At 36.2% G+C, this 26,671-nt stretch overlaps 3 protein-coding genes across 6 annotated transcripts in view; 1 reads left to right on the top strand and 2 right to left on the bottom strand.

Annotated features, from left to right (window-relative positions):
* The window catches only part of LOC129794974 (protein 4.1 homolog), a 33,768-nt gene extending 18,061 nt beyond the window's left edge, over window positions 1-15,707 (top strand). The window contains exons 2-14 of one of the 4 annotated variants that reach the window (XM_055835926.1): window positions 1,131-1,314; window positions 2,760-3,358; window positions 3,447-3,805; window positions 3,886-4,022; window positions 5,353-5,448; window positions 6,542-6,629; window positions 6,705-6,775; window positions 7,228-9,999; window positions 11,860-12,081; window positions 12,405-12,497; window positions 13,182-13,328; window positions 14,002-14,112; window positions 14,186-15,707. In XM_055835926.1, the coding sequence (XP_055691901.1) occupies window positions 1,141-1,314; window positions 2,760-3,358; window positions 3,447-3,805; window positions 3,886-4,022; window positions 5,353-5,448; window positions 6,542-6,629; window positions 6,705-6,775; window positions 7,228-9,999; window positions 11,860-12,081; window positions 12,405-12,497; window positions 13,182-13,328; window positions 14,002-14,112; window positions 14,186-14,251 (4,935 nt within the window). In that variant the 5' untranslated portion in view covers window positions 1,131-1,140 and the 3' untranslated portion in view covers window positions 14,252-15,707. The remainder of the gene's footprint in view (window positions 1-1,130; window positions 1,315-2,759; window positions 3,359-3,446; window positions 3,806-3,885; window positions 4,023-5,352; window positions 5,449-6,541; window positions 6,630-6,704; window positions 6,776-7,227; window positions 10,000-11,859; window positions 12,082-12,404; window positions 12,498-13,181; window positions 13,329-14,001; window positions 14,113-14,185) is intronic. The other 3 variants (XM_055835928.1, XM_055835929.1, XM_055835930.1) reach the window with 3 other exon arrangements.
* Window positions 15,708-17,734: 2,027 nt separating this feature from the next.
* Window positions 17,735-23,811, bottom strand: LOC129794988 (uncharacterized). Its single transcript, XM_055835968.1, has 7 exons — window positions 23,220-23,811; window positions 21,936-22,219; window positions 21,467-21,874; window positions 20,383-21,028; window positions 19,500-20,315; window positions 18,769-19,166; window positions 17,735-18,587 (listed from the first exon to the last, which is right to left on the bottom strand). The coding sequence occupies exons 1-6, from the start codon at window positions 23,242-23,244 to the stop codon at window positions 18,811-18,813; spliced, it is 2,535 nt and encodes an 844-aa protein (XP_055691943.1). The 5' UTR covers window positions 23,245-23,811; the 3' UTR covers window positions 17,735-18,587; window positions 18,769-18,810.
* A 1,389-nt stretch (window positions 23,812-25,200) lies between these two features.
* Window positions 25,201-26,313, bottom strand: LOC129795086 (proteasome subunit alpha type-3). Its single transcript, XM_055836122.1, has 2 exons — window positions 26,074-26,313; window positions 25,201-26,008 (listed from the first exon to the last, which is right to left on the bottom strand). The coding sequence occupies exons 1-2, from the start codon at window positions 26,092-26,094 to the stop codon at window positions 25,259-25,261; spliced, it is 771 nt and encodes a 256-aa protein (XP_055692097.1). The 5' UTR covers window positions 26,095-26,313; the 3' UTR covers window positions 25,201-25,258.
* Between the last annotated feature and the right edge of the window lie 358 nt (window positions 26,314-26,671).

The raw sequence follows: 26,671 nt of genomic DNA, 5'->3' as shown, positions 1-26,671 counted from the left end.
GATGTAAAAGTCACACACAAAGGGAGAAAATTTTCCATTTTTCTTCCATTAAAATGAAGTTTTATTCCAATAAAATGTTAAGAAAAAAAATGAAAGGGAGATGCTCGTAGAGGGACGTATTTGAAGGAGAGAGAAATGTGAAAGTCAAGTGGAGGAATTGAGAAGAACCAAAGAGTCGTGGTTTATTTTAAAAATTCTCTCAAGTTTGATCAAATTACAAGGAATTCTTCCCCTTACAAATCTTGCAAGTGTGGTCGTAAAGTATTTACTTTTTTAACGTTCAAAGAGACACAAATTTCTCTTGAAAGAATTGTTGAAGATTTTCTTTTGAAGAGGGGAAAATGAATAATCTCCTTTATTGTAGAAAAGAGGTCAAAGAGATGTTCTGAAAACATCAAAATTAATGCCCCAAAAATGTCTTTAAATCCAATCATCAATAATCAACTTTAAAACTCAATAAATGTCTGATGAAAAATAATTATTCTCTTCCTCTTAAACTTGCTTATTCGGGACTATATTATGTAAATTAATCCACAAGAAATTTATAGCCCGAAGAGGCTCATCTTTGGCTTATAACTTCATTTTGTTGGTGTACGTTGTACCCTGAGGGGGATTGTTTGAATAATTTATGTCTTCAATTACACTAAAATCCAATTCTTGTGCGTTTTTTGGCATCAAATTTCCTCCTCCCATCCAAAATGGAAAATATGTTCTCAATTTTCTTTCTCTCTCTCTACAAAATGTGGAACGAGGGGGGAAAGAAAAATATTTCTTGTATGGAATTGAAAGTAAATTGAACTTTCTCATGCAAGAAGGGTGGAGAAGAAAATTCTTGAGGCAAGTTGGAAAGCAAAATGCATTTCCCACACCCTTCTCATATTATTGATTTTCTCAAGCGTCCACACTGGGAAAAATGATAAATTACATGAGAAGAGCCATAAGGCAATTTAATTTTGCGACACGTAATAAAATATACCTATAGATAGTCTTTGGTGGAGGGCTTGTGTGTGGGTGGGAAGTAGCGCAACAGGGTGCTTTTATATACATACTACGTGAAGGAATAATTGAATGAGTTTCACTTTCATCGTTTGAACTGCAAAATGGATACAATGGTGTCTTTGTCTTGTCAGAGGGACGAATATGCCGGCGGAAGCTACAAAGACGGCGCCTCCGCCCGCTACGGGTGCTACACAACCACCCCCAGCACCGGAGGCCCAGACGACGCCTAAGAAAAAGGTCGTGGCGACAAGTGGTAGGGCAGCTCTGGCCAAAGTCACCCTCCTCGATGGTTCAGTGCTCGACGTGACAATCGATGTAAGTTTTTCAGTTATTTTTGAATTTTTTAAGTTCTTTTATTTCTTCGTTAAGAACTTATGTACCTATAAAGAATTAATTAAATCATTGGAATTGGTTGAAAACTAATTCAAGTTACAGAAAATAAATTTAAAAGATGAAACAGTTTGAAACAAGGAGTGAAAATCTTTGGATTATTCGTCAAGATTCGTATTATTCGTTAAGGCTCAGATTATTCGGATTATTTGTCAATTAGATTCGGATTATTCGGTAAAATTCGGAGTATTCGTTGAGTTTTGCATTATTCGTCAAGATTCACTTTATACATCAAGGATATTCAGATTATTTTCAAAATTCTAACTATTCGCTAAGAAAATTCTGATTATTCGTCAAGATTCTGAATATTCATCATAATTCGGATTATTCTTCGAGGAGATTTAGACTATTTGCTAAGATTCAGATTATTCGTCAGGGAAACTAGGATTTTTCGTCAAAATTCAGATTATGTATTCGTGAAGATTCAGATAATTCATTAAAATTCAGATTATTCGTTAAGATTCACATAATTCGTTAAAATTCAGATAATTCAATTCGTTAAGATTTAGATTATTCTTTAAGATTCAGGAAATTCGTTAAAATTCAGATTATTCGTTAAGATTTAGATTATTCTTTAAGATTCAGAAAATTCGTTAAAATTCAGATAACTTGTTAAAATTCAGATTATTCGTTAAGATTCAAAAAGTTCGTTAAAATTCGTTTAGATTTAAATTATTCGTAAAAATTCTGATTATTCTCAAAATTCGAACTATTCGTCAAGAATATTCAGATTGTTCGTTGAGATTCGGATTATTCGGAAAGATTTAGATTATTCAAAGAGACTTTGATTATTCGTTAAGATTCAGATTATTCGGATGATTTGTCAATTAGATTCGGATTATTCGGGGAAATTCGGAGTATTCGTTGAGTTTTGCATTATTCTTCAAAATTCAGATTATTCCTCAAGATTCATATTATATACATCAAGGATATTCAGATTATTTTCAAAATTCTAACTATTCGTCAAGAAAATTCTGATTATTCGTCAAGATTCTGAATATTCACCATAATTCGGATTATTCTTCGAAAAGATCCAGAGTATTTGGTAAGATTCAGATTAATCGTCAGGGAAATTAGGATTTTTCGTCAAAATTCAGATTAGTCGTGAAGATTCAGATAATTCGTTAAAATTCAGAAAATTCGTTAAGATTCAAATAATTCGTTAAAATTCAGATTATTCGTTGAGATTTAAATTAATCGTAAAAATTCTGATTATTCTCAAAATTCGAACTATTCGTCAAGAAAATTCAAATTGTTCGTTGAGATTCGGATTATTCGGAAAGATTTAGATGATTCGGTAAAATTAATCCATTGAAAGTATTACAATTTTTTTTCTAAATAACACTTTAAAATAATTTTGCAACCAATAGCGAAAGGCGAAAGGACGCGACCTCCTGAACAGCATATGTGCAGGATTGAATATCATCGAAAAGGACTATTTCGGGTTGATTTATACATCAGCAGCGGATCCACGTACATGGTTGGAGCTGGATAAGCCCGTGACGAAATTCTTCAAGAGTGACCCGTGGATTCTGCAGTTTGCCGTGAAGTTCTACCCACCGGAACCGGCACAGCTGCAGGAGGACATCACGCGATACCATTTGTGCCTCCAGGTGCGCAATGACATCCTCGAAGGGCGACTACCGTGCTCATTCATCACACATGCCCTCCTTGGGTCGTATTTGGTGCAATCGGAACTTGGGGACTACGATCCGCAGGAGATGAAGAATCGCTCCTACCTCAAGGAGTTCCGCTTTGCACCGAATCAGACGCCAGAGCTTGAGGATAAGGTGGTGGATTTGCACAAGTCGCATAAGGGGCAGACACCGGCTGAGGCGGAACTCCATTATCTCGAGAATGCCAAGAAATTGGCAATGTATGGAGTTGATTTGCATCCAGCAAAGGATTCCGAAGGGGTTGACATTCTTCTCGGTGTCTGTGCCACGGGATTGCTCGTCTACCGTGACAAGTATGCAAGCAAAATATAATAAAATTCCTCAAAAGCTTTTGCTTAATTTTGCACTCTTTGTCTCTTTTTTTTTGGGGGGAATTTATAGGTTGAGAATCAATCGTTTTGCCTGGCCAAAGATTCTCAAAATCTCCTATAAGCGTCACAATTTCTACATTAAAATACGTCCGGGTGAATTTGAGCAGTATGAATCGACAATTGGCTTCAAATTAGCCAATCATCGTGCTGCCAAGAAGCTATGGAAGGCATGCGTGGAGCATCACACATTCTTCCGTCTCATGACACCCGAACCCGTGCCCAGAAGTGGAATTTTCCCGCGTTTTGGCAGCAAATTTCGCTATTCCGGACGTACGATGTACGAAACGAGGAAGACACCCGTTGATCGTCCTGCTCCAGCTTTTGAGCGTAGTCTCACGGGCAAGAGACTCTCCAGTCGAAGCATGGATGGTTAGTTTTTTTTTTTTTTTAAGGAAAGAAATTGATGAAATTTCATTTTTATTATCATGGGAAAATCATTTTTTTCGTAGCTTTGGCACTTGAAAAGGAACAACAGAATAAGGATGCGAATAAACGCCATACAATGTCTCATCCTCCGGACCATATTCCCGAACTTGATTCACCGAGACAATCACGAAGTCCCCTGAAGAAGGATAAAAAGGAAAAGGTAAGAAAATAATTGATTTTCTTTGGGATTTTTTAATGGAAAATAAAAGATTTTTTTTACTAAAAGTCGTGTGATTACTAATAAATTCTCAAAACAGAGTTTGGATTAGTTTTTTTGTTGCATAAAAATTTTTCAATGATTATTCTGATAAAGAGTCTTATTCATCAATAATGAAGTAAGTCCTTGAATGGAACCGATTTTTATTTTTTAATTATTGTAGGTAGAACTTTTAGGGCACTGTCAAAGTTCTAAGAAAAGAATACTCCTTTTTGGGTCAGATCAAAGTTTAAAAAAGGATTAATATTATGCATTAAACTAATAAATTCAGGCCCAAAAAAATACTAAATTTAACCCCGAACGGTGCTAAATTTGAGCCCAAATGAAGCTAAATTTAAGCCTTAAAAATATTTGATTCAACCCGGAAATAATCCTGAAAAGCTCACCGATTTTACAGTTTTCTAAGATTTTGAGTTTTAGCTTAAAGAAGTACTAATTTGAGACCAAAAGTTGGTAAATTTAAGCCAAAAAGTGCTAAATTCAATCCCAAAAGATGCTAAAATTAAGCCAAAAAATCTTTTTTAAACAGAAAAAAGTTATTCGAATTTTAGCCCTAAAAGATTTAGAGATTGATGTGAAAAAGCATTAAAAGCACTAAATTCGAGCCCAAAAAATACTAATTTTAAGCCAAACGTAAGTTATAGGTTTTAAACTGACTCCATACACGATGAATAAAACCCTTTTAATCCAAACTCTGCTTCTAAAATGATTCTTCTCCCTGAATTTTTCCAAGTTATTAATTTAAGTTCCCAAATTAATTATTTTTATCAACTAACTTCTTATTAATTTACTCATCTAAAGGGAGATATTAGATAAAGAAAGAAATATAAAATTCTTTAAGATAACATGTGAATTAAAAAATATGGCTAGATTGCACGAAATAGTGGTTGAATTTCTGTCTCACTGAAAAAAAATCACATTTTATCATTTTTAATTTTAATATAATTTCTTTTCTTTTCTTAGATTTGAAAAAAAATTGGTTAAAACTTTGATTTAAATTAAAACGAATTGGAAGAAAAGAATGGAAAAATTGTGACAAAATTTAAAATAATTTTCTCTTTTACTTTTTTTAAAGTTTTAATCTGCAAGTTTTTCTTTCTTTTCTCTAACACAACTAACGAGTGTTTTTTTTTTCTTTTCCTTTATTCTTACCACCAAACATTTCGAACCATACCAAAAAAAAATCCTCACACTGTGTGTTAACACGTATTCTTTGACAAAAAAAAATAAATGAACTGAATCTGTGCCCAAAATGGGCTTGAAAATGGATCAGCTGAAGCGAGAATCCAGCACTGGTACAGCTTCAGCCTCATCCCAGAGCTCCCTCGAGGGTGAATATGAGACAACTGGTGGAGCAAATGTTGACCAGGTTAATTTTCTTTTAGTCCAAAAACAAACCAAAAAAACAAATTTCAACACCAGTACCATTTTTTTATATCGTCCTCTTTGCTAAAACTTTTTGCAAAGTTTATTTTCTTTGTTTTTTTTTTATTCCTCTTCTATTTTTGAATATTTTCCCAACGTGATCGTTTTCTTGATGCTCTATGTTTTGTCAGAAAAAAAATCAGCTTTTGTGTTTCATTTTTTTTTTTTGAAATTCTTTTATATTTGTCCTGTTTGACGTGAGATTGCCTTTTTGAGCTTTTTTCTTATCCCATCAGTAAGTTATGAAGAATTTCGTGAGATTTTCATTTTGAAAATGAATCCATTTGGAGTTTAATTCTTTTTGGCATTTTAGCTCGCATTGGCTTTTCCGTGAGAAACATGGTGGGAGCCATTTATTGAACATTCAATGTCGCGAAAAATGTTTTGATTTTTCCATTCTTTCGTCGAAAGTGGATGAGTTTGTAGCTGCAAACATGAAACAAAATTAATCCATAAAAATGCCCTTATTCTGGAATTTTTTTGGATTAATTTGTTCTTGTTGAAAATCAGTAGTTGCTCTGCATTTCAAGCTTTTTGTGTCTTTACTCCTTAATTATATTTTTTTTTTTAAAAAGGAGTTATACTTTAGTAGTAGAAGCTATATATAATTTTGCCGAATTATTTTGTTATCTCTTTTTGTGATGCACAATTTAAACATTCCAGATCATCAATGTTCAGGAAGTATTTTGTTTAAACTAAAAAAAAATGTCTGCTTATACTGCTTGTTTAACATCTTGCTGCAATAAAAATCTTTGGAATTGCCAAAAAAAATGAGAAATTAGCTGGAAAAAAATTTTCTCGAAACTTGTACTTGAACCCGAGACTTTTAACTTGTGAAAAAAGAGCTTTACCAATTGCTCTATTTTCTTTATTATTTTCCTTCTAAGGAAGTTAGATTTTAATTACTCTGTTGGCATTTCTTAAGATTTTTTTTATAAGAATTTAGCTTTTTTCTTACATTTTTATAAGGTGATGGGGTTTGTTTCTCTTCACATAAATTTTAACTAAAATGCTTGTGAATTAATGTCTTATTGCAGAAACCAGTCGGAGGTGTTTCAGTTCTACCGACCAAGAAGAAAGATGAGGGAAAAGATAAACCAGAGAAGCAAGCAACGGCTCTCAATGGTTTGTTAATGGAAAAGTTCATTTACTTTAAGAAAAATTAATAATAATTAAAATTATTTTTTTGTTTTTCAATAGGAAACGAAACAGATCCGAACGATTCATCCCTCAATACATCTGATGAGAAATCCCCAACGTCTAAACGAAGGGTAAGTTGAAATAAATTAATTTTAATTTTATTTTTAAGAGATTTTTTATACATACAAGTATATATTTAAAAAATATCTTTGCATCTTTGCTCGAGTTCTAAATAGTTTGTTTTGGACAATTTTTATATTCCAATTAAAGTCCGATTGCCGTAGATTTTGTGATAAAGTAGCTTTTAAAAGGAGAAAGATTTAAATACTTTTGATATTCGTTTTATTTCTAGAATAATTTTTCTTTTTTTGGTAATCGGCTAATGAATTAAGATTTAAGCCAAATATTTATTATTTTCTTTTAAGCCACGCGAGTGTTTTTAATTTTTATTTTATTAGTACAATTTTCTCTTTTTTTATTTTCTTTGCCATTCCCCCCATTTTTCCTTGAAAATCCTCTTCAAATCCTTTTTTGCAACACCGAATGTGGATGAAACAACAACAAAAAATATTTCGGTGTTTAGGGCCTTGGAATATTCTCATCGGGCAGAAAGAAGGATAAGACTCCACCAAAAGATAAGACTCCTCCGAAAGATAAGACACCGCCTAAGGAGTCAGCTAAGAAAATTGCTGTTGCGGTTGAAACTCCCACAACGGGGAAGGAGCAAACCCAACAGGCGGGTCATACAAAGCCCTATGAGTACACAGATGAAGATCCAAATGTTAGTCCGTCAAGGAAGAATTACACTCAAGGTGGTTTCCGTTACGATCAAGATCCGACAATTCGGGCAAAGGATGGTGATGGAAATGGTGGACAGTTGAGTCCTAATTCCCAGGCAAGACGTGCTACGGGATTGGCATTCAATTATGCTCCTGGTGAGGAGCAGAAGTTGAAAGAGGAGGCCACTAAACGACAAACAGGCGCAGAATTATCCCCCAAGACACGTGAGAAGCTTGCACGTGGTGAATTATCACCCAAGACGCGTGATAAGTTACTGAAAGAGGGCAATTTATCCCCGAAAACAAAGCAAAAGCTCCTTGAGCCCATTAAAATTGGTGCAGGTGGTTCCTATTCACCAAATAAGGATGCAACTGGAAAGGAAACAGCTCCTGCGGGAACGTACAAACCCCTTCAGGATCCCAATGCTGCTCTTCTTAATGCGGAACGTCAAGCCACGGGTAAGGCACCACCCGTAGTGGCGGCAGCTGTGGCAAAACCCCCAGCTGAGCCAAAGAGGAAGAAGGTGAAGATTATGATTGTTGTTTCCAAGCTGGATCCCAAGACCAAGAAAATTGATCCATCTTCTGGCACAGTTGAGCACAGTACGGGAATTTTGGATACAGAAACCGGGAAAATTGAATCGAAATATGGTGTAATTGATCCGAAGAAGGCAACATTGGAAGCTCTTGACGAGCGAACGGGTAAAGTTGAGACACATCAGGGAACAATTGAACCCAAATCTGGGCATATTCATCTCACATCGGGCGTTATGAATCCCGATACGGGAAGAATTGATGATACCCTCGGTGGGGTAATTTGTGTGGCACCCGTGGATAATCCAACGATGGAGGTGACAGCAATTACGGGGAAGATTGATCCGCAAACAGGACGCGTTGATACGGTTAATGGGGATGTTGAACGCTCAAAGGGTGTCTTTAATGTTCAATCTGGATTCATTGATACCAAATATGGGCAATTGAATCCCAAAACGGGGGAAGTTCGTGTTCTTGATCCTAAATCCGGTAAAGCCCAATCGAAGAAGGCTACTGTGGATCCACATACAGGCCAGCTAACCATAGCTGGAGTTGTTGATCCGAAAACTAACAAAGTTGACCCACAACTTGCGCATTTGATTGCAATTGGAAGTCACGTTGAGCCTGTTGTGGAGGTTGTTGGTGTTGCTGGTAAAGTCGACAAAAAGGGTATGATTGATCCCAAAACAGCTGCCGTGGAAGCATCAACGGGTCTCGTTAATCCCGACACCGGGAAGATTGATACGAAATACGGACAATTTGATCTGGTGAAGCACACCATCACGTTTGTTGATCCCAAAACCGGAAAGACCGAAGTGAAGGATATTAAAGTTGATCCAGTAACAGGACAGATTCTGCTGAAGAATCAAATTAATCCGAAAAGTGGGAAACCTGAGAAGGACTTTGGTCGTTTGATTTCTCTTAGAATTGTCCAGACACGCCTTGATCCGGCCACGGGAAAAGTTATACCAGCTGAGGAGACGAAAGATGCCATTATTGACCCGAAAACCAATCAAATTTGGGTACCAGCTGGTAAGGATCCCAAAACCGGAGAAGCTCTCTTCACATCGAGTCATGTTGATCCGAAAACCGGATACGTCATTACAATCTACGGGTATTTGAATAAGAAGAACAATGAAATTGAGAAGCAGACAAAGGTTGATCCCAATTTGACTAAAGTTGACCCAACAAATGGACAAATTTACGCAGCAACCGGTGAGAAGGATCCAACAACGGGAGAAGCACTCTTCAGTGCAAGTCAAGCTGACCCGGAGACGGGTGATGTTTACACAAAAGTCGGGAAAGTTGATCCAAAAACAGGCAAGATTATCCTTGTTAAGGTTGTCCTTGTTACAAAGAAGGATGAACGTGGAAAGCCGAAAGAACTAAGTCCGGCTGAGTGTGAAATTGATCCCGAAACCGGAAGGATAACAAATGTTTTCAGTAAAACTGTCTACGTGTACAATATGGTGGATCCGATAACGGGTGAAATAATTGAAGTGGATCCCAATGATCCACGTGTTGCTGGTGCCAGGACAACTGTTGTCCAAACAATGTCCCTCACGGGGGAGATTGATCCCAAAACAGGACGCATTAAAACCGAATATGGCCTTATTGATCCCAATACCGGTGACATTGATCCCGCTACAGCTGTCACGGATCCCGTAACTGGGAAGAAAATCCTCAATTACACACAAATTGATCCAGCGCACTTTGGCAAGGAGGTGACAACAACAAAGGAAACGGTGCCCATTACACGTGAACAATTCTTCGAAGGGACCAAACATCTTCCCCGTAGCGTCTTCCGACGTGACAGTGAGGGTAGTTCCGATGGGGATGTTGCACAGTATGCCAGCGATGGAGCTGGCGTGAAGGAGCTCCCTGGGCAAAAGTTAGGGAAGTACGTAACACCCCCGACTGTGGTGAAGACCACAACCAAACAGGTGCTGACTCGCGATGAAGGTGGCGTCACGCATGCCGTTGAGGAGGAAATTCGGAATTTAGGCACCGGTGAAGTTACATACAATACGCAGGAACATAAGGTAAGCTGTAAAAAAAAACCTCGTCAACACCCTCATCATTCATTCATTAGATCCCATAATCGAGTCTCCCTTGAATCTCCCTCAATTAAGTAAGAGATTTCATTCATTAGAGCGATGCACAAAATATATTTGTTGGAAGTTTGTGATGAAATTTTGAAATTTGACATGATTTTTGTTTATTTATTATGTAAAAATGATTGCAACGGAGTTATTTCTGAATTTTGTAAAGGCATTATTTTTTTCAAAATGGCGGTCCTTAATTAAAAGAGTCAACAACTTTTTCTGGAAGATGTCGCTTCCTTTGGCGTCTTTTCTTTCAAAATGGCGGCAAAATGAAAGATTTTAACAAAAACACCTATCCCTGGATCTTAAAGCAACCTAAATCGAATAAACTTTCATTAAAAACAAAAGAAATAAGTTAGTAGCTAGACTAGGTGAAGTTCACTATTTAGTTGAGCTTGCCTATTTCTTAAACTAGACCTAATTTTTTTTTTAACAAACTTCATCGCAACAGAAAGTTAAGTTGTTGAAGTTAGGCTTATTAGGCCTTAAGGTTATTTCAGACTGAATCGCGACTGAATGCATTTCGATTGATGATTTTACCAATTTTTATGCTCTTACACGATCAGACTAAATCAGATTACACGATAATTATCAAAAAAAAAGTTCAGAAAAGATTCAGTCTGCTTAGACTGTAAAATTAAAAGCCCAACTTAAGAAAACTTAATCCTGGATTTAAAAAAAAAACTTAGGCCTAACCGGACTAACTTAAAAGACTTTGGACTGGCTTAAAAAACTGAGGTCTAGCCTAAAAAAAAATTAAAGCTAGATTTCAGAAAACTTCAACCTAGAATAAATAAAGTTAGTCTTAGATCTGACCTTAACACTTTAGGCCTAGTTTGAAAGAACTTAGACCTTGTTTAAAAAAAATTACAGGTTGGCTAAAGAAACTTCAACGAGGTTTTAAAGTCAATTAAAGTCTTTTGTTTACTGACTTTTAGTGTATTTTAGTAAAACGAAAAATGTGTTAAAAAGTTTTGTAAAGACGGAATTTGCCAGAATTATAAATATATATTTGTTTAAAATTCTTAATTCTTTAAAAATTGTCTCTGAAATATAAATTTTACAATTAATTTGAACTTCAGACCATTATTTTTATTTACCTACAACTAGCTAATAAAATTACTTTAAAATATTTGACGCCATATTGAAACGAAACATGACGCCATATTGAAAAGCAATTTGACGCCATTTTAAAACAAACAAAAACACTATGTAGTAAAAATTTCACTTAATAAGTTAAGTTATTAAGTTCAAATTTCGTCCTTTATATCACAAAACTTCCAATTATAGTTTTATGTGCGCGCACCCAATAAAAGGATTAAAACAAGCAAACAAAAATAAAACAGGGAGTATTTAGAAATGCCAGGATCCTTTAAAAAAATGAACAATCCGGTTCCTGCCTTTTTTATGCATCTTTTAGTTTATCAATGTTGGCATGAATTGAAGGAGTTCTTTTAGTTCTGCAAGAAGGGATGTTTCAACAACCCTCTTCAATGTGCTGTTAATGAAATTATTTGTTGTTAATTTTATTTTTTTAACCCGTTAAAAATGAAACCTCAAGCATTTCCCCTAAATCTCTCGTAACAGAAGCCATAATCATGAAAAAAAAATCTCACCGTATGAATGAATAATTTGCATGATCTGGAGATGATTTCTTGCCCAAAAGAAAAGGTTGTTGTTGTTGTTTGAATGCATTGTTGATGAATTTTGTTCAACACACAATACACTGCTGAGTAAAAGAAAAACCGCGTAGTGCATACACTGAGTCTCCCATGCCCACCTCCCTTCCGTATACAGGCTGATGCACCCTCAGATGATACATCAGGCGCTTATGTTACTGCAACAGCCGTCACAACGCGCACCGCCATGACACACGAAGATCTGGGTACGAATGCAAAGACGCAACAATTGGAGGAGAAGACTGTTGCGACGACGCGCACCCACAATCTCAATCGGCAGGAGCAGCGTGTTGTGACGCAGGAAGTTAAGACCACAGCAACGGTAACAAGTGGTGATCAGGTAGGAGGCTTCTCCTGTTTTTTTCCTTTTCTTTTAATTTTGACTCAAGAAAATTTAGAAATTTTAACAAAATGGCAAGAATAAAAAAAAATCCTCCTAGTTTGGACATCTATCCTCCTCCTGAAAATTAAATAATCTTTTAATTTGCACTCCTTGCCACATTTGCTAAAGGTTTTGTTAGAAGTCTTGTCTCAAAATTATGCTGCTGCTACTGCCTAATCTTGCACGAAGTTTTCATTGTTTATTTTTTCTTCATTTTTTTTTTAATTTGCTCGTGAACCACCTCCCACGTGTAAATGCTACCATAATAATAAAAAAAATAGTATGGACGACGCGATAGTGTCTCATCTGCAAGTTCTGGGGATTCCGGAACACCCATTGACGGACCCTTTGAGGGCCCCACGAAACCCTACAAGGTTTGTATTTAGATTTTAGAAGTCTTTCTTAGTAAACTATCTTTAATTTTTAGAACTTCTTTTGTACCCTTTTAATGTTTTATCTTTTGAAATGAAGAATTTTTTGATTTAGATTATTTTATTGGAAATTTTCTAAGACTTTTAAAAAGAAAAATTCGAAAAATTGATCAGATCTAATTAGATTCTGATCTTTTTGAAGTCTTCTGTCCTGTTTTATTAAAAAGAACTAGAAAAAAAACTAGAAAAAGTTTAAATGTATTTATTGTTTGCAGAATGTTAGATTGGATTAATGAATTTTCAGTCAAAATGTTTTTTTTTCTTTATATAAAATCCTAAAAGTCAAATAATTCTTTTAAATAAATCTTTATAATCTCTCTAAATAGACTCAAGAACCCTCACTCAGACCTTAAAGTTGTCAAATCAACCTATAATCAAGAAAAATCAGAAAATTCTTCAACCAATGCAATGGAAAACCGCGAGGCTAATAAAGCCGCTGAGAAATATATTTTGAACACTTTCAAAATAAATATTTAAAACTTTCTTAGCCCCGATCTCCCTTACAGGTCCTCTATCTATTCACAATCAGAAGTCTTCTCCTCTGTGAAAAATTCTTCTGGAGAACTAATGTTTTATTTAGGATTCTTTTTTTTTTATTAACATGTTACTTGATTGTGTGCTTTGCAGGGTGATCCAAATGTACCATCAGTGCCAGAGATCCCACCCAATACACAGGAGCAACGTGTACCAGCTGGTGAGGAGTACAATGAGCAAGGGGAGATAATTTCATCACAAACCGTCTCGAGCAAAACGAGGACCGTGGAGACAATCACGGTGAGTAAATTAAAGTTTCTTTTTAAATTAATTTGTTTGTATCACGACCTCATTCTAAGAAACAATTGCGATACGAAAAATTCTTTAGAAGTTAAAGAGTCAGAAATATTTGCTTAAAGGCTCCATCTAATTGCGACTCAGAAAAAGACTAATTGTGACTCAAGTGTCTTTTCGCGACTCAATTTTTGCCTAATGTAGACTCAGTATTTGCCTAAAGATGACTCAGTTTTTATCTACTGTTGACTCAGTCTTTAAATTAGGTTAAATTAGGAAAAGAACGTAGAAATTTGCCCAAAAATATAACAAATTTGTGTTTTATGTCTCTTTAAAAGCATGCAACATTTGTGCCAATGTTTCATTCCTTGATCTTTGACAAGATATTACATTTTTGGGGATAATTTGAGAAAATATATATTTTTTAATAGAGGTAAAGTGGATTCGATTAAAAGAGGATTTTTAGTATGTTTTGTGCGAAATTTAGATTAGGAATTGAATTTTTTAGACAATTTTTAAATCAAACTTTTTATAAATATCAAAATAAATTCTGGACATGTCTAAATTAAAAAAAAAATTCTAATACTTTAATAATTTTTACATGGCTTGAATAACTTAAAGCTAAATAAAAGATTAATATATCTTTTTATTTTTTTATTATTTCTTCCTTGCTTTGCAGTACAAAACCGAACGAGATGGAGTGGTTGAGACAAGGGTAGAGCAAAAGATCACAATTCAATCTGATGGTGATCCAATTGATCATGACAAAGCTCTGGCTGAAGCTATTCAGGTAAATTCAGCAAGAAAAATTAAATAAAAATTCAGAAATAAACGGATTTTCTTTGCTTTCATCATTTTTGTAGGAAGCAACAGCCATGAATCCCGATATGACAGTCGAGAAGATTGAGATCCAACAGCAGACGCAGTAGGAAGAGAGAGGGAGAGAAGCTTTTCACATCTCGGTGAACTTTAAGCTTTCACTAGATGCAAAAAAAATAAGGTAAACAAAAAATTATAAAAGAAGTGCATAAAAATATGTTTTATAGGTGTGTTAAGATTGAAATGGAAACCTAAAAGGTTTTCCAGCAGAAAAAAAATGAAATATTTATCTTAAGATGATGAAAAAAGAGAAGATTAATAATGAATGATGTAAGAATTATACTTTTTTGTCCTTTAAAGAACTTGATGATCACAATATTTCCTCAATTTTATTCTTAAAAAACAAACAAAAAATCCTTTTGTCTAGATTTTTTGAAAGAAGAAAAGAAAGAATTAATGTTTTTTGCTAAAAAGAGAAAATGCGGCGCACTGAAAGCAAGAAAGAAATGAAAAAAATGTTAAATGTGCTTTAAAAAATGCTTTTCTATCTGTGAAGAAGAAAGAATAGGGCGAAGAAATTAACTGTGCTTTTGTCGCTCTGTTACAAAAAAAAAATTAAAAATCATTTTCAAAAAATAATTATATTAAAAAAACAAATCTCACGCACTGAATTTTAAAGGAAATTAAGTGCGACAAAATTTATCCCCAAGTGTTCAATAAAAATTAAACAATTTTTGAAATATTTGCTTAACAAAAATGAAAAACAAGAAAATATATAAATTGAAATATTTTGAATGAGATAGAAAAAGGATTTATTGAAGGAATTTATTCGCGATTGAAATTTTAAGGAAATATAATAAAAGTATTTTTAAAGAGAAAAGCTAAAAGGAAAAAAAAGAAGAAATGCAATGAACACAAATGCGCCTGAATAAAATTTAAAAAAAATTGAAACTCACATCACTTATGCACGTCATTTTCCTCTTTTTTACATGATTTTTTTCTTTTTGTAATATGTTAATTATTATTTTTTGTACCTTCTCTATATGATCTTTTTCCTTCATATATTGTTTTTAAGTTTATTCTTTTTTTTACAACATTAACATTCCATAATTTTTCAACATTTTTTATGTTTCTTTTTCCCCTTCGTTTTCCCCACACACACATTTTTTTTTTAATTTGTAATTCACGAATAATCCATGAAACAAACAAAATGTCTTCTGTCTATTAATATTACTTTTGTGAAAGATTTTCTGTTTTTTTTTAAATTGTAGATGAAGAAGTAAAATGAAAGAGAAGAGGAAATTTTTATCTTTGTATTATCAATTTTTTTCATGTAATTTTCTTGCTGTAATTCTCAGAGAAATAAAAAATGAAATTTTTAAATTATATCATTTTTTCCCACTCAATCCTCAGTTTTTTTCTTTTCTCTTTCGTAAAAGAAAATCTTTTCTTGGAAATGAAAAAGAAGGAAAAGGAAGGATTGTGGGGGGAAAAATGAATTTGCGAAAAAAATGCTATTCTAAATGTAATTTGTAACATGAAAAATAAATATATATTAAAAAAGAATTAATTATTGTTTTTTTTTTTTTAATTTTCGCAATTACTTAGTTGGTGTTTTACATATATTATAGACCAAGAACTGTGATGATAAGATTTTCCAACTTTTTCAGATCGAGCTTAAATTTTGTTGGGGTATCTCTGGACACTTTTAAAAACAAGGAAAAAACGTTCCGGCCGACCGAAATTCTGGCTTAACGGCTCATAATAGAGACTTTTTGATTGAAGATTCAAAATGGCCGCCATAATAAAGTCTGTAATTCAATTTTCAGAAAATTTTCACAAAGAAAAATGCAGAAATTTTACTTTAAACACACTTTTTTGTATATTTGCATTTTCTCTACACTTTTCATGAATTTTAATTGATTTTTAATTAGGGGAACGTGGCTCAATTCGAACCTTTGAAGGGCCTTTTTCAATCCGCTATTATGTACTTAAAACTGAGGAAGGCCCGGATAAGGGTTGAAAGGAAGTGGTTAACGGTCTTTCAAAATGGCGGACGGCATTCGTATAAAAAACTTCAAACATCACAGCTACATACGCTTATTACACAAATGCAGTCGTTAATTAACTCGAAGGACTAGAAGTTAGTGCAGAAAGTGCTAGAGAACCTAAGTAAGACAAAATGGTGTAGGGGAAACTGGGGTAATTCGGTGAATTTTTGTGAGATAATTTTTCTTGAGTTCCATGGAAATATTTAAGATTTCCCATGAGAACTATCTTATAGCAAATTTTCCGGGCTACAACTTTGTCTCAGACGATTTTTCTCTATCTCAACGGGAAAATGCTTTTTCAGGCCATTTTCCAAACCCTTCCACATTTGCCTATTCCAAAAATCCTGGGGTAAAATGGTTAATTGCGTTTTTTGTTCGCTAATCTTAATTTAAGGAAATTATTTTAGCAAGCCACTAAAATATCTATTGAGAATGAAAGATTTGTGTACCAGTTAAAACTTTTTTTCAATAAAAATAATTCAAAAAATTAAAAAAAAAAACGTTAAATTTAGGAAATTGCCGTTGGTGTAAGTGATCAAATATCCCAAATTGTAAGTAATAATTATACTAATTAAGGGAAATTATTTTTTTCAAAAATTTAAAAAGTTATTTTAAAAAAAACACCAAATTCACCATTTTGCCCCATGGGGTACTTTTTACTTTCAGTGTTCTACGAGAAAACTCGGAAATTTTTTTCGGAAAATTCAGATTAGATTCGTGTTTAGCAATAGTTACTCTGTCTCAAAATGCATTTGGGTCAAAAATATTGCAGAGAATTTCGCCAAAACTGAATTTGTAGTTGAGAGGTTAGAGTAACTTTGAGGTTCGAAAAACTTGTTTTTCAAATAAAAGCCAAAATATTGGATCAATTATTATGAAACTTTCTAGGCTTAGGCAGGGGTAGGAAGTGCAACTACTGACAAAATAAGACAGATTAGCTCTCACTGCTTCTTGGGTTATTAATTTTTATTTTTTTTTCAAATTCACCATTTTACCCCAGTTACCCCTTAAGATAAATTGAAACACACTATACGCACTTGTCTGCAGTAGAAGATTCAATCAATCGTAGAACAATTTCGGAACTCACCTGTGAAGATAATATCATGAGACATAATCCTAAGTTGTTGGTAGAGTTCATGATTCAAGGGATGGCCAAGATTTCTCAGTAAGCTGTTTAAATTAAAAAGATTCTGCTGGAAATAGAAAAAAAATCTTTTTTCTTGGATGATGGACACTGTTAAAAAAAAACATTCACAATTTTTTATGTTATTTCTCAAATATTTTATTAATTGTTTGTTGTTTTTCTTTTTTAAAAAAGAGGAGATTATATAGAGCCTTCTATAAGGTATATTATATAGATTAATTTTATCTAACCTCATCCTTTTACTTCTTTAAGACAAAAAAAATCTGGCCGTCGTTTTCAAACACTGCGCAAAACATTTCACGGAAAAATTAATCACTGACGCTTAAGAGAGTATAATTATCATTTTTCAGCATGAAATATTTTTGTTTCTTTTTTTATATGTTTTCACTATAATAATGTTTCTTTTTCTCTAATCCTATTATCTGTTTCTTTTTTTTTAGTAATATTTTTTTAATAGAACATTTACCATGAATTTATTTTCGTTCTTCTTCATTCTTTTGCGAGTTTTTTAGTACAGACTATACATGGGTAATTATACTTTTTGAAAATTATAATAATTTTCATGTAGAGCCTGGACTAATTTAAATTATTTTATCATTTTCACTTTTCTTTAATTTTTTTTAGCTGCTTTTGTGGGTTCATATTTTTATATTTTGAAATTATTAATATTTTGCTTCTTCTTTATTTTCTTTCTCCCGCTTCTCAACAAATTTCTCCACCGACTTATTTCTTCTCCAATTACCACTGATATGTCCTTTTTTATCATCATAAAAATAACATTTAATACACAAATTAAATGAGCAAAAAAACTTCTTGTTTTTGGTCAATTCTGCGCGGGAGTGAAATGCGAATTTTTTGTGACTTTTTCCTCTTTTCATCGTCTTTTGGTAAATATTACATAATTAATTTATATATCTTTTTTCTTTACTATAATAATCCTAAATGTGTGCCTCGACTTTCATTGTCACGTCTTAAAAATTAATTCGTTTTCCTTTTTTTTATAGAGGATTGTGAATATTTTTTTTTCTTTCTGTTAATTTTTTCTTTCTATGTAGTTCGATTGATTTTTAGTTTTTTTTTAGCGCACTTCCTGTAAATTTTCTTCTATTTTTTATGCATGAGACTTTCATTTTTCTTTGTTTTTTTTTCTTTAGCACAACAATATAATGAGAGGAAGTTTATATAGTACATAATACTTCCAAAGAGAAGGCAAAACCGCTGAGTAAAAGAAACATCAGCATTCCCTCAAATCTGTAAAAAAAAAAAGAATTAACAAATATTTTTTTTATTTAAAACATGTTTCTTAATCTTTTAAAACCTTTCAAAACTACTTTTAAAAAAATGCAAAAGAAACCAAAAATAAAAACAAAAAAGTTTGTAAGATAAAAAATCCGGAAATTGGAAAATTATGTTATAAAAATGTTTTACTCACCGGATATCGCGCACCCCTTTTTGTGTGTTTATCCTGTGAGCCTTAAATCGTCCAAACTTGCACCTTTTCCGCCACAACGCACCACGATGCACGTTCGTAGTAGGACGAAACAATGTGTAGGCTGGTCACATTATGATTTATGAGTGCCTCGAGCTCACCTTCGCGGAATACGTGATAGTACCGATGGTGCGTTGCTGATCCACCCACTGATGCTGCATCCGTCTCCGTGCGGGCTTTGGCATCCGCCTCGGTGCGGAAATCAAATGAAAAGTTCCCTTTTTGGCTTGTCTTCGGCTTCGCACCACCACCACCTTTGGGTGGACGAAGATTTTTCGCGCCCGTCCGCTCGCGATTCATCACAGTTTCCGAGTTTTGTGGTCCACACGCACCATTGAGACCTACATCATAGGTATAGTTAAAAAAAATTTGTCATAAAGCTATAACCATACCTTTTGTTAAGAAAACGGTTTTCGTTGTTTCTTACTTGCTTCATGTCAAATTGTATTGCGCTGTCACTGTCATGTTTCTCGTTTGACAGTGACAGCGCGATACAAAACAAGGAGCAAGTGTGAAAAAACAACGAAAACCGTCTTCTTACAAAAAGCTTTGGTTAGGCCTTAATAGGTCCTATTCAGCGACCAAGAAATCCTTGAAATCGTTGAAATTTCAGAAGAAATTCTTGAAACTTCTCATTTGAATCGAAAGAAATCAGGATAAACGTTATCCTATACCTGTATTGAGCGGTAGAGTAAATTCCCGTGGCGATAGCCGAGTTGTTTGGGGGGATTTAGGAAGTTCCTCGGGTGCGGCATTCTTTTCAAGAGCAAAACTATGTGCCGTCAACTTCCCATTAACATCCTCAAGGAGTTTTGTACTCAATCTATCGGCATAGTCCACCAAAAATTGCCTACAAATCATTTCATCCACCTCCTCCTCCGTCTTCTCTTCTGGCTTAGTGTCCTCCTTCTCACCCTCATCCACCGGCACCTTTTCCACTGCTGTTCCCACTGGTTCCGGGGGTGCCGAATCCGCGGCAAGACGCATGGAAGTTAGCCCACAGACTGCCTCATCGAGCTTCAGGGCACTCACCACACTATCCACGGAGTCCGGAGACGATGGTTCCGTGGAATCACTCTCGAGATCATCCGTTTCGGGATGATAGATATCGAGACTGGTGGTGCGTGCACTAAAATAGGCCTTCATCCGTGCCCTTGCATCCATTTTCCCCCGCACCAGCACCCGATTGATCAGGCACTGTGTCTCATCGTCCGATTGAGCACTCAGGCGTCGCTCCTCGCAAATATACGGCATTGGCGGTGGCTTACGTGACGACGGTGCTGGACTCGGGGGTGGTCGTGATGGTGGCACCTTTGCAACCGGTGATACACACTCCTCCGGGAAGGCATCGAATTTAGGTGCCGGCGATTGCGTAGGCGGTGGCGACGGATTAACCTTTTGCTCTGCATTCGGAACATAGATCACAGACGCAAAGCTATCTTCGGATTCCACACTTGTGTCACTCTGCAAACTACTTTCCTTTGATGAATCTACAGCCGGAATGAAAAAAAGAATGAAACAAGATGCAAAATTAGGAGAAGATTCAAGCCAACGCACCTGATTCACTTTCATGCGTATGCCTCATGGGGGGAATCTCCGTTGTGTCGTTGGGCAGCTGAACCATTGCCACTGGATGGCCATCTGCATCATCAGAGGGTGTATGAACGAGCCCTGGTTGTACACCTGAGCGTATTAGTTCCTGTCGTCCATTGCTGGCCATTGTTTTGATGATTCTCCCAAGGCTCGTCTTTGTGGCCCTCTCGAGACCCTCAGTTGAGCTCTTTAGCGCCCCACCCAGTCCATGCCCAAGCAATTGGAGTCTCTTCGACAGTGATCGACACAGGAAGGATTCATTGAGTGATGCCTGCTTCTGAATTCTCTTGCGCACCCCCTCACGATCACGTTGTCGACTCTCCGCCATTAGGTCCTCATTCAAGCTCGCTTGTTTCGTGAGAATGCGCGTTGAGACACGCGGCGGGGGTGGCGGAGGTGGTGGTGGAGGGTCAGCCGTTGCAGGAGATGGTAAAACACCTGCAAGTGGATCCAGACGGAATGGTTCGGCAACATCGTCAAAATCCTCCAAACGACGCAACTCAATTGGCAGATTCTTGGCATCCTCCACATCCCAACCCGTTGTGAGTTTATTGTCCTTTGCATTAATACTATCTAAAAACCATGAGTTCTTCTTTCCGCTCGCAAGTTTCTACGGGAAAAATTATGAATTTTTCATTAAAATAAAGTGAAACAATTAAAAATCTTATGAAGCAAGACGAAAAACTGGAGCAGTGCGGCCTGGGTCTGTATTCTCTAAGAGTGAAAAACTCTCGTGATAAACTCCTGTAAGATTTTCTCGGTTTTCACAGTTCTAAAGCCTTCAGGAGTTTATCACGGGAGTTTTTCACTCTTAGAGAATTCATGCCCTGGTTAAGTTCTTAAGGCTAGTTGTCTGATCTGAAGTTCAAAGAAGATTCTTGGAATGAACTTCGTATCGCTTCACCACATTAGAAATTTATCATCCATCTGTTGAAGCCTTTGTCTGATTAAGGAAGGAGACAGGCCGACATTTAGTAGTAGCTTAGACCTTGCCAAATTTTAGCAGGAGCAGCACTGACTGGTTGTAGGTTGGGTCTCTGATACAAACCTGGATGGCACGACGCATGAAAATGCAGCAGGACTCAACGGGGGAAGACGATGAGAGGCTGGAACTGTCACCATCACCAGCAGAGCGACTCGAAGTGGTGGTTGAATCTTCAGAATAGGCGCTATAGGGTGGAAGAAAGTCCTCATCGTCATCATCATCCGATGCCGATGCTGCACTCGACAGTTGCCACGGTATGAGGATGTCTTGTGATTCAAAACGTCTATTGCGCTGCTCTAATGCCCACACAGTTATAATGGCACGTCCACCGATCCTTAAAATACGTGCAATCTCCTTAATGGCCTCCACACGTCGATCTTTCGTGGCAAAATGATGCACAACAGCCAGCGAGAGGACAGCATCGAAGGATTCATTGCGAAAAGGAAGCTCCAGGTTGTCACACAGCGCAATCTTAAAGAATGAATATTCTTACCGCTTTTCCGGTAATCTAATAGCCTAAGTATCAACTTACCTCATTGCCACGACTTCTTGCCGCTTGGGAGAGTCGATGACAACGATCGATGCCGATTGAGTAGATGAAGGAGTTTGTGGGTGTCAAATAGCGCCCATTGCCACATCCAACATCACACACAACAGATCCTGGTTCCAAGGAAGTCAAGAACTGCGTGACTCGTGGCCGCAGTGGACTCACCACTTCGTTGCAAATCTCATAAACATCGTGCACATATGCCTGTTCCAGGGCAGCTGATCTACCCATCGAACTAATCCGTGGCTTCCTTCTTGCCTCATCATCGGCTTTAAGGTAAGAATTAAGATATCTTATAAGGCTTAACAACAGGCTAGACAAGTTACATGAACGAGTTACAAAAGTTGCAAGAAACATTAACGCGCATGTTTCACATGTTTAGAGAAACAAAACAGTGTGATGTAATCATTTGCATACAGAGAAATGCTTTCTAAGAGCATCCGCAGAATTAATATCGTGATAAAAAGACATGTTTCATACGGACGCGAAAGGGTTAATTGAAATCTTTGATTGAAACAAAAAATTGTTTTAAACCTTTTCCGTTCAAATGAAGCAAAGAAACATTGAAATATACGATCTTTTCGACACGATATTTCTCAGTCAAAACGTTCTTTGAACTAAGTATTTTACGTAAATTCAATGCATTTCTAACTTGAAAAAAAAACAGGTAAGTTCATGAAAATCCCGAAAAAAAATGTTTCACGTTTGCGTCAGCGTATGACCCAATAGATGTGAAAGGGTTAATTTGCATTATTCAGGGGTGGGGCAAGAGAAATAAAGGGAAAAGGGTTGATGCACTTTGACCACCTCTCATGGGGATAGAGAAGAAGTTTCCACAGAAGAATAAAAATTCTTCCCTCGGATGACCAAATGGGTGGTGTATGGGAGCAAAATATAGTACGTATATAGGAAGAATCTATTTGTGGAAATGAGCAACCCCCGCCGCCTTGCCTCCTTCCTGCAGCAGCAGATGCAGCAGGATGGCAAAAATGTAGGTAAGTGTGCCAAATGTACCCCCACCCTGTGTGGCGCACACACACACACACAAACATCCCGTGTGCGTCGTTTTGTCAATGAATCTCCCCCTCAAAATCGCCCACTCTGACAACCACCATGGCAAAGAAGCAGGAGGGGTGCGGATGAGGCAAAGAGTGAGAGGGTAATTCAAACCCCCCACTATTTCTCCTTAAAAAAAATATTTTCCATGCACATCTCCGTGGGATTTTCACAAAAGAAATAATGGAATTTCCATCTAGGACATCCACTTACCAATCTTCACCGATACCACGTCCATTTTACGCAATTTTTCCCGAAGAAAATCCAATGTGAAAATTATCAGTGAACTCACTACCAAAACGGAGGAAAACCACCCTCAGAATATACGGCTATCTCACTCTAGCACCCGTCACGCCGCTGACTATCTCCCTCCCGCGTGGGACAAATTTTCTCGGTGGCTCCTTTTTTCCAGGAACTACCACACTAGTCACCATGGACCTTTTCACATTCCCAACGGAATTTTCAGCAAGATTTTCACATTTACTTTTCCATTTGTACACTTTGGAAAACTTCTGGGGGTATTTTTGTGCATTTTTGCCCGCTTTTTTGCACACTTTTCACTTCTTTTTCCTACTCCTCACAACTTATTTGCACCCTCCATTGCGCGCGTGATTGACAAATCTTTGCAATTGCATGCTGTCTCACTCCGGCACATGGGCTTTTCCGCATCCATGCAGAGTGTGGGAGGGAGATGGGAATAAATTGTTCAAAAAAAGGGGTTGCTGTGAAGACGTCATTGGGATGTTTTAACGTAGCAGCAAGGGATGTATTAATGAAACTTTTTTTTGAATCGTCATTTTCACGATTTTTTTTAAGTTTTGAATTCCATATTATCTGTATGATGATTTAAACAAAAAAAAAATGAAAAATTGCAGTATTAAGGAAAGCAAGAATAAGGAAATTGTGCTTGTCTCGAGGAGCCCGAACAAAGATTGTCATTTATAAAATTAAAGTAAAAAGTTGTGAAGAAATGTACAAAGTGCAAGGACAATTAAAAGGAAAAATTGTGCATGGAATCATTGTATTTTCCTCCATAAAAATTTGAAGAAAAAGAACTAATTACAAGTGATTTCCGTCTTAGTTAATAGCTTTTAATTCTAAGTTCCCATGATCCCTCGAGTAAAACTCATTTGATTTAGTTTTAAATTCAATTGTTTTATTCACTAAAATATTACATACATACATGCACTCTTTATCATTTTAACCAGCTTATCAAATTATAAAATTCAATCTTTTATTTTCTTTAACAAACATTTTTTAGAAGACCTATCAAAAGGAAAAATTGGAGCAATAGTTTTATAAATTCAAATATTTTAACGGAGCACTGAAAAGCTTTTTTCCCAAAAAAAAACTTCTTACCCAAGATTCCCCTATGCTATGCTAACTCGACTTAATTTTCCAACCCTTGAAATGTCCGCCAATGTAAACGCGGGAAGCCATATCGCCAGTTTACAGAAAACCTCCACCAGGTTCGCTGTAAGCAGTAAGAAGAAGACTTACATTGAGGTTAGGTAGCAATAAAAAAAACTTCACATCAAATCAAAACTTTTCCTGATCAGCTTCAAAACAATCAACAATTTAAGACAAATTAATCATGAGTAGCAAGAATAAAATGACTCCTGGGCAGAAGAGAGTGATGGAAGCGTACATGGAGCAGTATCCGCTGGTGGCAAAAATAACAAATCGCTCGCGTCAGGATCGAATCCGTCAAAATTGCCTGTGGGACAAGCTAGTTGCCAAATTAAATGCCTTGGGGCCTCCGGTGAGGAATAAATCTGAGTGGAGGAGAACGTGGGTGTGCTTAAAGTACAAAACAAAAGTCAAAACACCCTCAAAGGATGAGGATGATGAGATGTCGGATGAGTCTGCTGAAATCCCGAAAAATGTATTAATGTGCCCAAAGAGTGAAATTGAAACAGATGCATCCAATGTCAAGGAATCAAGTGAAACAGTATCAATTGCCTCAGGTGATCTCTGCCCGGATACCTCCTCAATGGACACCGGAAAATCCACCCCAAATCCCCGGATAAGGATGAAAAAGTACTTTGATTGCTTCAGTGAATCAGTTTTAGGACTCCCGGAGCGTCTACAGCTCAAGTGCCGCAATGAAATTTTCGCTGTGATTGCCAAATATGAAGAGATTGCAAATAATTCCAATCAATGAACGTTTTTTTAATAAATAAATTAAATAAAATTGAATTAGAAAAGAAAAGTTTTTATTTCATATGCAAATGGGGGCTTACCGGCAATTTTTACTTCGGTTCATCCTCATCACTGGATCCACCATCCTTGAGGGCAGTCTTACCGGCTTCGTTGCACTTCTTGTAGAGCGCAGGAGGCACAACTTGGTGACGTTCATTTGTTTGATCAGACACCCAACTGAGCTCTAACTTGAATTCCTTATCCTTCAGATCATCGTGCAGCTGGTAGATGATCTTTGAGGCATTAATCAGTAAATCCTCCATGGAAACATCCCCCAGATTAATCTTCTCAATTTCCGTCTTTGCTGCTTGTTTTGCCTTCCCCATGGCGCACCCAAAGTACCCCGAAGACACCCCAGATGGGTCAATCATGTACATCTCCGGGCCATTCTCCTTGGAGTACGAGCAAATGATGACGGATACCCCAAAGGGGCGCACAGCGCTGTACAGGGTGTACGCATGGAGATAGCTTGAGAGGCGATCATTGAGTATTTGCAGTGGAATAAGACGATTGAATTGCTGCTTGTAGCTCGACGCCTCCTGCCTTGCAATGTCCGCAATGTGATTCCCATCGGCAATCATTCCACACACCGCCAGCCCAATGTGTACGTCAACATTGTGAATACGTGACCCACAGTCATCCTCATACAGCTGATTCGGGATGAGTTTCTCAACAGCCAACACAACTCCATTGCGCCCCCTTAGCCCAATTGATGTTCCACTATTTTCCACGGATTTCGTTGCATACTCAATCTGGAAAACACGTCCATCCGGAGAGAATTGCGATGCAGACAAATCATACTGAAAAAAAGCAAAATAAAGAAATCATCCGGGAAGGCAAACAATAAGAAGTTCCGGAAACTCACCCCAGTACCAATTGAACTCATTTTTCCGCACTCTTATCCACAAATTCAATCTGATTTTAACAAAATGGGCTTCCTGTACTTTCTAATAATACAATTATATAGAGTTTGGGATTTAATTTGTGGGAAAAATCACTGAAATGATCTTTGCAAGTCGGGAGAATTTCAGAAAGATCTAACCTCACTTTTAGATCAAAAATAATTTCAAACAAACTCGAGTCATGCCAAGGGGCTGCTAAATGGCGAGAAAAAAAGCTCTAACCATTAAATATTCTTTAAAATTGTATAAGAACCTAATATTTTCAGCAAGGAACCTTAAAAATAACAGAAAAATAGTATTGCTAAAATAATTTTAAAAAAATCTTAAAAAATGTTAAATTATGGTAAAATGGAATGTGCTCCCTAAAGATGCGCCATCTATTTTGCATTCTTTGAAGCACAATTCAACTTTTAACGACATTTTCCCGCCAGAAGTTGTTCAGGAAGCTCCGGATATGCTTATCAGGCAATATCTCGATCAATTTTAATGCCTTAAATGCAGTAAAACAATTCAATGAATACGATTTAAAACAAAAATCTGTGAATGATTAATTATTATCGC

The sequence above is a fragment of the Lutzomyia longipalpis genome, chromosome 4, assembly GCF_024334085.1.
Source record: "Lutzomyia longipalpis isolate SR_M1_2022 chromosome 4, ASM2433408v1".
NCBI classification, from domain to species: Eukaryota; Metazoa; Arthropoda; class Insecta; order Diptera; family Psychodidae; genus Lutzomyia; species Lutzomyia longipalpis.
The sequence above is the reverse complement of the archived record's forward strand: the minus strand, read 5'-3'. Positions and strand labels throughout refer to the sequence as shown.